Genomic DNA, 11,753 nt, shown 5'->3' with positions numbered 1-11,753 from the left:
CTAAAACTGCTTATCTGATAGGAAACAAATCACATTAATATTTTACCTGCTGCCTCCTGCAATTATTTCCTCTTAAACAAATGCAGTCTATAGGGAATGTTGATCATTTTATTGTCTGAAAAATACAAATAAAAACATAGAAAAAAAAAAATCTGACCAACCCCTGGGTCTTGATAAAAATAACAAGTCTCTAAGGAATTTAATTAGGAGTCAAAAGGAGAGTATGTACTTACATATAACACACTATGTCGGACAGCCCTGTCGCACATAATGAGTGGCTTTTGTAATCTTCAAACAGTCGCAGGCTCATTTTTACATAGTCATTGTATGTACTTTTACACTAATTAAACAGCAATCCAAAGTAGAGCGTGTGCCACTTTTTGAAGGAAAAATTTATGCAATAGGCCAGAGGAAATCAGAGGTAGGAGCTGCCAATCACTGACAGAGGCAGCTGCTCCTGTCCGTGATATTTTAACATTTGTCTGAGCAGAGATTTCTGAGTTTGAATCAACATTTTAATAGCATATTTTTCCCCCGAATCGATATCACCCAGACTCGCTACTGAATCTAAAATGATTCTCTTTAGACTATTAAACCTTTTAGACATAAAATATTTGTAGATTGCTCCTTCATAGAGATTGGAGATCGTGTTCATCTTGGATTCATGTCAGTTACAACAAAACAACAAAAAAAAAAAAATTACTGCTGAAAAAAAAATATCAAAGCATTTCTCAAACCACCCCTGCAGCATAGTCTCTTTCTCTGCTGTCTATCTGTATGCTCAGTATGCTCTAAACCCTCACATTTTCTGCTCTTTCATTGGTTGAAAGTGCTCTATCCTATAGCTCACTCATTCACTGGGCAGTACTGACCCACCACTACTGATGGCACTGATTCCTTAATCCTGACAGAAATTTGCACCTGCGTTAATTGACTTTTTTTGGCCACTTTTGGTTAAACACAAGCTGTAAACACAACATTGTGTCTTCAAATCACCTTATAAAAGTTCATATGGTAAACAAGTAAGCGAGCAGTGGCCTATTTGAGACTGTCCTCCCAAGAAAAACGATATATAGGTCGTAATGTCTGTCACCCAAGAACAACTTATAGTTATGTTTGAGTGATATTTGCCATCTAGAAGCTGTAGTTATTCTGACCCCGAGCAGTGGTGCAGTACAGATGACATATATATGTCAACAAATTTCCTCATTCAGAGGAGAAGGGATGGACGGAGCCATTAACCCAACAGTGGACTTTGCCAAAGAAGACTGCTGTTCATTTCCTGTTTCTAAGTGCGAGTGTCACATTTCCAACCAGCCAGGAGAGTTTTTTTTAAAAATGTCACTAACTAACTAATGTAACTACATTCATCACCAAACCTTAACCATGTGGTTATTATTGTAGCCATGATGACAAAAGTCACCTAACTTTAAGGAAAAAGTAACTTTATCCCACACATTTCTCTAACATTGCCAGATTAGGAACGGTGCCAGATTAGAAAAAAAGCTCCTATTTGTCATTCTGGAGTGCACATGGTCAAACAACATATTTGTTTGTTTCATTTGGAGGATTTGTTGGGCTGTTTACACACCCAGCAGACACAGAGTAACATTAGCATTTATTTGGAGTCATGTTTGTATCCAACTGATGAATGTAAATCCAGTATCCACTCTTCTTTTAGCTCTGTTTTTGGTCTCCACCAACTTCTGAGGGAAACATCTGGCTCTTTAGCTGCTCTAAATGCATCGCTATGTTTACCAGCTTGTTGCCAACATTGTCTGTTGTTTTGCAGCAGGGCTGGTAGCAGTTTATCAGAGCTTTTCAGCTGTGAACAAGTGCCTGCTGTATCTGGAAACGAGGCTAATAAGAATGAACCAAAGCAGTGAAATTGTAAAACTAAAAAAATGAGCTGAAAGATGCTAAAACGCTCTAACATGCAGAGCCTTGGGGAAGTGATAGAGAATCAGGATATATTTTACTGTGGATTCATCATAATGAGCATCATCTTTCACATTACATATAGTCATGTAATCCAGTGTGAATATAGCAGATTTTATGTAATTGGCAGGTAGGCTGAAGCTGTTGAAATGTGACCCTGAACCAGTTAAGGTCAAATGTGATTTTGTTTTATTCCATCAGTTGCCAGTTATGCAGGTAGTATACTTAGAACAAACCTGTCCAAAATAGAAATGCAGTACAACACTACACACAATTTTTTTACACAATGTCACCAGGCACAGAAATCACGCTTTATGTGTAACCCTGCGACAAAAACTCTACAACAATGGCTACTGCGATAATAGTCCGCTGACTGACATTGAGAAGTTAGGAATAAAGAAAGCAAAAAGAAGGAAAAATATGTCAATGATGATTATGTTTGTCCACTACATGAAATCCGGAGACTGGTTAGAGAAGTTGGCACACAATGACAGCAGCGTGGAGATACAAACAAAGGCAGAGGAGGTGAATAGAAGCTTTCCCACTCTCTGAAAACACAAGCAGATGTGATATTTTAGACCAGTGGAGGCTGGTGTATGACAATTCCCACCAGTAAACACAACAGAGTCTGAGACAAATGTTAAGTGTTGTTTACTTCTGCAAACATGTTTATGAGGATCTGCCAAAATTGTTTTCACAGTAGGAAAAATATAATGAATATTAACACCTTCACTCCAGGAGCCTTCTGCTCCGGCGTTTGGTTAATGAAATTCCACAAGATCAGCAGCAAATTGTGAAGAGTGCCTTGCTGAAACACCAGGGATTCAAACCACTGGTGTTGTAAATAAAGTCAATTCATTAAAGTCCAAATCACATTTAATCATCCCTATTTGAAGTCAAAAATAATGTCAGTATGTTTTAAGTATATTAGTAATAGTTTTGAATCATTAAAATGAAGAAAAGTCTTTGGGGAAATATCAGAAATGTTACATTTTGTCTCAGCCAGCTGGAGGGGCGTGTCGGTGTCTGTGTTTGATTGACAGCAGGCAGGTCACAAGAGTGTCGGTGTTAGACTGTAGGGAACAAAACACAAAGTAGACAAACTGCTGTAGCTACAAGTCATAGACAGACAGTTTGTCGCTAACAGGGATTTTGAAGACCAAACTAGCAGGTATGTTTACATGCTGTTTAATGTGCTGCAGCTGTTTAGCCTGCTAACTGACGTTCAACAAGCTACGGTGCAGGACAAGACGTGAGTTCATGTTTTTAAATTAGATAAGAAGGAGACTTTAGCAGAAAAGCTAACGTGGGTTGTTATTTTGGGTCTAAGGCTCTTGTGTTGTTTAGCAGGATGCTATCAGGCTCAGTGTGACTGTCTGCTCTGCCTTTGATCGAACGGTACGATACAATTTTATCTCTGGGCAACACCCCCAACTCCGGGAGTGATGTCCAAATAAGGCAAATAAGGAAATGTGCGTCATGTAGCAGGTGGATGTGACTCCCCTCGTTGAGACCTGTTGATAGACGTAACAGCGGAGGAGAGGACAGAGACTGAGATAGTGATGTAACCGACCTGTGCATTGGTATTTGACATGTCTTTTTTCTTCCCGAAAACAAAAATATTTGTATGAAACAAATATTTGTAAAAAAACACTATTTGTGCTTTGCCAAATAACGTATTCGTACCCAGGCACACCCCTATGAGCTACAGGGTACAGAAGCTAGTGAAACAGAGGCCAAATGGACGTGACGTCATCACTCTGGCTCTCAATAAGGTCTCCATTTACGTTGGCAGATAACAGAACAGTATTTCATCTAATTAATTTCAAAACTAGGGGGTGCCATCATGAAAAGGAATTTAAAATATGAATTTCTCCCTTTTATTTTCTGATTTTCTTCTCAAAGGAGAACACAGGGCAAGTCATTTACAGAGCAGATATGTGTGCTGTAGTGCAGTCGATGAAAAATGCAATTTAATTTCAGTTTAAAGGAAAACAATCTCTATAAAAAAGGAGAAGTTCTCATAGCGTTTACAGTTTTCCTTAGTTTGCTCGTTGAATGAAAATCATCATTATACTCAGTGTGCAATTGTCAAGTCTATGGTTCATTTTCTCACAACAGTACATGCACTGTTGCTTTCATACACGAGTCAAATGATCTTCAAATGATTCTCTGATTGTCAATGTTTTCCTCTAAACATTTGCATGAATTTCTATATGTACATGCTGAGCTGAAAAAACATATCAGATATATAACCACACTTCAAAAAAGCGTTAGGGGAAGTAAGGGAGAGCCTCATCTAAGAATCAATATGAAGAAGGATAATAAGAGTTAGTGCTTATTGCCTTGGTCTCCTTTCATTTTTGTTTTTTTTTTCTGTTTTACATTACTGTTACATACAGTATAAGGAACTTACAGCGGGTGAAGACTGACAATGAATAACCTTTCTGAAGTTGGCTGTAGAGGATATTTCACTTTATTATCGGGTCATTGTATGTAAGTCTCAATAAGGAATGACAAAGAAACAGTTTTGTCTTCTGTCACACTGACACAGTTCAGACTGACTCGACTTGAGTAGTGATAAGGGGACATGTCATTTTGGGGGCAGCGATGAACTTGTTGAAGTCATTTACTCTTCACATACGAGTTATGTTTTGAGTGACTAACAGCAATTTGATGGACAAATAAAATGTTGTTCTGCACAGTACAAAATGATGCGGTGAGTGTTTGCAACAGTGATTCAGAGAATGTACTTAAGAAATTGAGAAAAACTGCAAAATGCATACCAGTTAGAATAAGAATATCTTGACATTTCAACAAACTGGATGACGAAATGGTACAATAAATCTCTTACCGTTTTTTTTTACAGACCTCCTAAAACCCAGTAAAACCTGAAAAGTGAAGAACAGCCAATACAAACTGAGGTTTCACTCTTATAACAACAAAGTGGAAGAAAAATGGAGAAATACAGGCTGCAACTTATATGCAGAATTATTACATTTATGTTTCTGTGGTTCACTTTAAAGTCCAGTTTACACCAAAGCTTCATGATGAGACAAAACCATTTCAGAACGTTGCAGGGTAAAGTCGTACTGGTGTAAACTGGCCAGTCTCAGCTTGACTCAAGCCGGCTGGTGGCGTCACCTGCGACTCAGCTGATCAAGTCACCAGTGGTTGGTTTTTTTCAAACGTAAGGCACGTCACCTGTTTCAACTGCCAATCAGCTCGTAGCAAACTCAGCTGGTCAGTTACTGTCAGTTGGTCGAAATGGCAGAGTTTTGGACGGACGAAAGAGAGGATCAGTTTATTTGTATGATACAAGCCTTAAAATGTACTTCAATAAGATTAACAAACAAACTGCCCTCTCTTGTCTCAAGTTCATGGCATAAATTTGCATAAACCTCCTTGGTATTCCATTAAAGCACCCAATTCTCAACCCCCTTGTTTTTTTTATGTTTTCGCTGTTTCATCAATGCTAGAACTGCAACTGTAGCACATAACTCACTGTCACTATCCTCATTCATATTTTAAGACGCTACAAAACCGTCTCATCTGGTCGCATTGGTGTAAACCGGCAGATTTCATAACGTTGCATTGCAAGTAGTTGCAAGTTTCAACTCGTCTCGCTGTGAATCTTTGGTCTAAAGCGGCCAGTAAGTGAGTGACACTAATTCCAAAGTAAGAAAGAAAATGGAAAGCAGTATAATTTAGTGTTTCTGTTGTGTATACGCTCAGTTAGGTCACTTATCTTTTTTTAATTTCAAAAGCAGTACAAAGACACTATGTCAGGAGGGGGGGAAAAAAAGCTGTAACGATCCTTCCAGCTACAATTTTGACAAATTGGAAATTTAAAAAAAAAAATAATGAGATAAAGCTCTGTGAAGGAAACATTTAATGAAATAGTTTTGTGTGTTTTCTGCTAATGAATCACCAGTTTGTGTAGATGCAGAGATTTAATTAAAATGACTGTTTTTTTTTTTCCTTTTACAACAAAATGTGCAACTTTTCCGGCTCAGTAAGGGGTCTGGTTCATTATACCACCGTGATTAACAGTTATAAGTGCACACTGTGTTTCTCCTGTCATCTGATTAAAACGTCAGACTAAGAACAGATAAATCAGTTATAACAAGAGCTAAGATTACCTCTCTACCTTGTGAAGGGGAATTTGTTTTGCTCATCATGTCATTGCCACAGTGCAGATGTGGTACTGAATCAGAGGTGGCCTTGGAGCTCCTCCCAGAGTGCCGAGATAGGAAATGTCAATGACCATAGCACGACTGCATCTTCAAAAGGATCACACTCTCAAAGTACACCATCCTCAGCTGGCCTCTGAAGTGTTGTCTGTTTTGTTCCTCTGCCAACAGAGAGCTTTTGGTATTAGCAGCACACTTCAGCATCCGAGCGTTCGATACTACCGAGGAGTTTCAAATCCTTCATTAATGATTTGTCTCAAAACAAACATCAGTAAACATGAAGTCAAACAAAATCAAACCCACCTCTGACATGAACTAATGTGACATAGATCTGTTTTATATTCACAAAATTGACACTGTCATCCTGTCGTCCAGGTGCATGAGCATAACACGCTGCACGTCATCACATCCAATGTATATTATAAAAGCAAATATCTGTACAACACAAAACAGAGAAAAAGCCACGAAAAATATCAGCATTTCACTCTATTAATAATGTTATTTCTAATATCAAGTACTACATTATAAACATCATTATATATTCTTTTAAATCTATCTTTGTGCACTTTGACTAAAGGCGCCTTTAGACTGTGCGACAACAACAATCATATAAGTTTATTGCATGTCACATTGTGCGAGACGCCAATGATAAAATCTTGGTCAGACTGCATTATATCAATTTGAGGCTGTCAGATGAATTGTAACGCTACGATGTAAATAGAAGAAAAGTATATGAAAGCAGAGGCACGTCATCAGCTCGTCGTCCATCTGCGCCGCTCTGATGTTACTACTTTCATTTCATTCCACCTCCATCGTTTTGGTTTTGAGGAGGTATTAAAGGGGACAAATCATGCTTTTTGTGATTTTCTGTTATTTATATACTGTTATGATGTGTTAGACATGTCTAACATGTCTATGTTGGAACATGTACAGATGCATTTGAGAAGTTGACATTTCGAGTAAAGGGGCAGCTTCAGGAAGTTGGCCAATCAGAGCAGAGTGAGCTCAGCAGGGGGCGGGCCTTAAAGAGACAGGAGCTAAGAAAGCCTGTTTCAGACAGAGGCTGAACTGAGGGGCTGCGTGAAGGGTCAGTATGAGTTAAATAAAGAGTTTTTTTTAAACTGTAAATGTAAAGATATACCAGTAAAGCCCCAGATAAAACAAATATACAGACCTGTAAATGTGCTTGATACATCCCCTTTAAGGAGAACCAGTCTGTTTTCCCTTGTTTTCCCACGCAGACGTGGGTCGTAGCAGCAGTCACATTGAGAGAATTTAGTTTTAAGCTTCTGACTGTCGCCGGTGGACGTGTCTTACAGTGAGATCTTGAATTGAAGACCAAATATTTTACCATGTTTCTCTCGATTGTCAACTTTTGTCTCAGACAGCCAAAAATCGCACAGTGTAAAGACGCCTTAAGAAGATAGGATCTGTTTCGTTTATTTAATAAGCATCATAACACTACACACAATGTGCCCTCTTTATAATATAACTATACAACTTCAGCGTGGGTCCTCTTGAATTCATGGATGAACTGACAGATCAACCCAAAGAGCTCTTGAGAGTCTTGATCCGCTGGTTCCCCAAATTTAACCTTAACAGGAAAAAAAAACAGGATTAGTTGCTTGGAGATTAAGAACTTTAATCTGACAGCAATTACACTTTCTGAGACCTTTGAGCTGACAAAAATTATGTTACAATTAACTGCATTTGCTTTCATTAGTGAACCGGCGCCTGGGTTGTGCATATTGTTCTTAACAATGGTCTTTTGATATAATTACCTCATATCCTGCCTCAGCATGTAATCCATTGCTTGAGTGCACTTATACAATGAGGTAGACATGTACTGCTGAATTAATACTTATACCTTGGTGGCTAAGGGTCACTGGCATAAAAATGTTAGCAATTCTCAAGTCAAACTTTATCAGGAAGGGTCACAGTAGCTAAATGTACTAATTGGCTTGGGGCATGCCGTTGAATGTGTAGGTTGAAATCAGGCTCAGGCTTTGCTGCCGTCACTCTCATTTTCTCCCTTTATGTTCAACAAATGTAAAATACTCTTGGGTGCTATATGTCCTTATTCTGTTCAAATGATTACTGACAAACTTACATTATGCACCAGACATTTTATTTCAGCCATAAACGGCCTGGAAGAAGTAGTTCAACGCTGGGATTTATTCACTTTCTTGCTGAGAATTAGATGAAAAGATCGATCCCCCTCTCTGAAAACAGCTAGTTTTGGTTTGTTTGGGTAGCTTGGGGTTTTCTGGATAGGGTTATAGATTTTCTTGAACTTTTGCTAATAATTAGTGCAAGTCCAATCAGGGAGACTGTCTTAATGCTTACTCTATTTATTTACATCTTCTCTTTCTCCTTTCATGGTGCGGTCTAATAATTTTTTTACATTTTGTCATTTGACAGACGCATTTATCCAACATTAGAGGACAGTGACTCAAAAGAGCTGCAATACAAATTCAGCTGTAAAGTAGCAATAAAGTAAAAAAGTAGATGATTAGGCACAAGTGCAATGAGACAGAGAGTTAGACAGAAATTGTTTTTTTCTTTTCTTAATTAAAGTAAGAAATGACTAGGAGTACAAAGAAATACCATAAACAATAAGATGGTAGTGCAACAATCAACTAAAAAAGTTAGAAAAGGGGCTAAAGTGTTGAGATGTTCACTGAAGAGCTGAGTTTTCAGATGTTTCTTGAATGCACCAGGGGAGTCAGTAGACTATGTAGAGCTCATTCCACCATCGCAGAACCACAGACCAAGAGTCTGGATCGTGATCCATAATCGTTAAAACTCCTCACATATTTCTTCAACTTTCCCTGTCGTGCAGACTATGTTGAATAAATTTAATTTCTCTTTAAATCAAACTCTTTCTATCCAGTCTCTCCTGATTGAACTATAGTTTTTCAAAGTATCAAACTTCTCAATCAAAGCTACATATCTCTGTGTGAATTAAGATCACTGATTTACTGCTGTGAATCGTCACGTTTAGCGAGGTAACAGGAAGGGTTCGGAGTTTGGAGTCAAGTCTGGAAATTTGCACATGTGGCACTTTCTAAAACTGGGTAGGATTTATAATTCAGCCAAAACACTGAATAGGTGCCTCACAATCACCAGTTCAATCACAGCTCAATCACAGCTCACCGGTCCAGTCATATTCATGCACATGTACAGAGCTACCGTTATATCTCGACACAACCTCTTGTATATGTGCTTTATTTTTTAAAAATGTTGATTTAACTGAGATTTAATGCTGATTTAAGTATGGATTAAGAGGGTTTAGTTCTTTCACTAGAATCCTTTTCCACCATATCTACATATAACTATTTACTATAAATGCTCAATTCCTCAACGTGTCTCTGAATTAATTAAGAATACTTCAATAGTATATGGAATAAACCAAGGATTGTGGTTTTTTTTTAATGTTTGCCCTAATCCCAACTTTAAAATCACTTCAACCAGAGAAATTATATCTTATGATATTTACAGTTGAAAACACAATTATGAAATTAAATTTACATGTTTAATTATAAAACTTTGTTAAGTTTTTTTTATATATTATTCAAAGGTGAATTTAATTAGTCACTGATATACTATGTAGTTTGTCTTAAATAGTCAATCACTGAATCATTCTATAATGATTGGGTAACACCTAAACTGGCTGTGAAACATTCCCAAACTCCTCCAAAAGGCTCAAACTCTAATTGCTGAAAGTGATTATGTTTCTTTCACTGTGTCGTCTGACATTTCTGAAAGATTTACACAGGTGTAAGCCACCTGTTTTCAACAAAGTCCCTAATAGTGAAAGGGTGATGTCGGCTCATCATTAACACCTGTTCTGTTTTCAGTATATGACATTCTCACAGCCAATGTGCAAATTAGTCAGTTTACATACTTAAGTTTGCATACTTTTCTCCCATTATTGTGCACATTCTGCCAGAAATGCCCAATATTACATTACAACGCAGGCAAAAGAGCAGGGCTCAGTTTCAGTGATGTAATCCTCTGCACAGCCTGTTGATCAGCCTCATCGTGCATGTTAAACATTTATTTTGCATGGATTTTTACATACACCTGCTGTGCCCAAAATATCAAATATACAACCATACTTCAAAAAAAATGAAGTGCCTGCTGTATGAATCAATGTATTTCCACCTCAGGTGGCTAATGAGGATAAGAAGGATAATGAGATTGAGAGCTGGTTTCATGTGTTTCATACCGTGGTGGAACACACTAGGCCACAAAAAAAAAAGGTTTATGATTATTCTTGGCTCCTTCATCTCCAAACTGGCATCAGAAATTCGTAAAGACCCCCTCCAGACATGTTTTAAGACATATAAAAATACTCTGCTTTTGTAAAGTAAAAAATTAAGGACCTGGTTAAAAAAAATGACATCTTAAAATTATAAATTACATTAAATACCAGGCATGCAACATGTCAGAGACTGTATTAAAGCGAAGCACATTGCATAAAATCTTTCTTTCTATTTAGTATACTTTGAATAGTTTTTTAAAATTGTGCCTCCGGCATAGTAACTCTAAAAAAGACCTCTCTAAAATGCTTCTATGTTTAATACATTTGCATGCTGGCTATTCAAGGGCATCATTATGAATTCTCCACCCCTGTGACAAGATGTGACTAAATATGACACCTTTTCCCTAACCTGCTGCTTCCTCGCACAACACCACAGCCCAGTCAGTCTCAATCATTTTCTCCAATGCTCCTGAAGGGCTTTCTTGTATATTCAGGAGGTTGCACGCACGTAATATTAGAACCGGGTCCCAACGCAGTGAAATCAGAGGAGGAAGTTAAGGACGCAGGTGAGGATTGGGACTAAGGATTGAGCTGTTTTCCTCTTCAGACATCGCTGGTCTGATTTTAACTAAACTTGGAGGAATGATGCTAGATGGCACTGTGCTCTGATATCTAAAGAGACACAGAATGACATGACAGACATGCTACGATAGAAAAGTGACATTTCAAACATGATAAAAAAAATAAACTGTAAACTGAAACATGCAGGGATGATGATGCATTTTTCCACTGCTGCCTGCCTGGTGATTAAAAACGTATCTCCAGGCCTGAGGGGCACACTACAGTTAAAGGTCACAGTCTGAAAGGCCACAGCCACTACACCACACGACCATTTTCAATAACACCTGAAGGAGTGATTTATGTTAAAGATAAGGACTAAAAAGCGGTTCTTTGGCCACTTGTAAGCAGAGGAAGCTGTAAACACATCATTGACATATCATCACCTTTTAAGTTGATAGATTTGTGTTGCATCAGTAGAGTTGTATTTCAGGATTCATTCTGAATGTAAGTAAATATTTACTCTATTTTTAGTTCTGTTTTTGGTTGACACTCCTGAGAAAATCATCCTCTTCTTTAGCTGTTGAACTATTTATCTGATCTACTGTGATCATCAACTAGTTGCTAACTGTGTCTTTCTGCTGTTTCATGCATGTAAAGTGGGTTTTCAGAGCTTTTTTGAACCAAAACAGGTACGTTGCAGGCCCAAAAACTAAAACAATGAGCTGAAAGACACTAAAAAGCTTCTTAGAGGAGAGGGAAAACACACAGTCAGGTGATAATTCCCTCTTGGTTCA

At 37.9% G+C, this 11,753-nt stretch overlaps 1 protein-coding gene across 8 annotated transcripts in view; it reads right to left on the bottom strand.

The window, feature by feature from the left end:
- Nucleotides 1–2,104: 2,104 nt before the first annotated feature.
- The window catches only part of LOC121895216 (formin-like protein 13), a 51,999-nt gene continuing 42,350 nt past the window's right edge, over nucleotides 2,105–11,753 (bottom strand). For 2 of the 8 annotated variants that reach the window (XM_042408187.1, XM_042408188.1), the window contains 2 exons: nucleotides 7,633–7,725; nucleotides 4,793–6,566 (listed from right to left, as the gene is read on the bottom strand). In XM_042408187.1, coding sequence (XP_042264121.1) covers nucleotides 6,474–6,566; nucleotides 7,633–7,725 — 186 coding nt within the window. In that variant the 3' untranslated portion in view covers nucleotides 4,793–6,473. Of the gene's footprint in view, nucleotides 2,487–4,792; nucleotides 6,567–7,546; nucleotides 7,726–11,753 lie in introns of those variants that run through there. The other 6 variants (XR_006095714.1, XR_006095712.1, XR_006095713.1 and 3 more) reach the window with 6 other exon arrangements.

The sequence above is a fragment of the Thunnus maccoyii genome, chromosome 4 (assembly GCF_910596095.1).
Source record: "Thunnus maccoyii chromosome 4, fThuMac1.1, whole genome shotgun sequence".
NCBI lineage: Eukaryota > Metazoa > Chordata > Actinopteri > Scombriformes > Scombridae > Thunnus > Thunnus maccoyii.
This window is presented reverse-complemented; position numbering and strand designations above follow the sequence as displayed.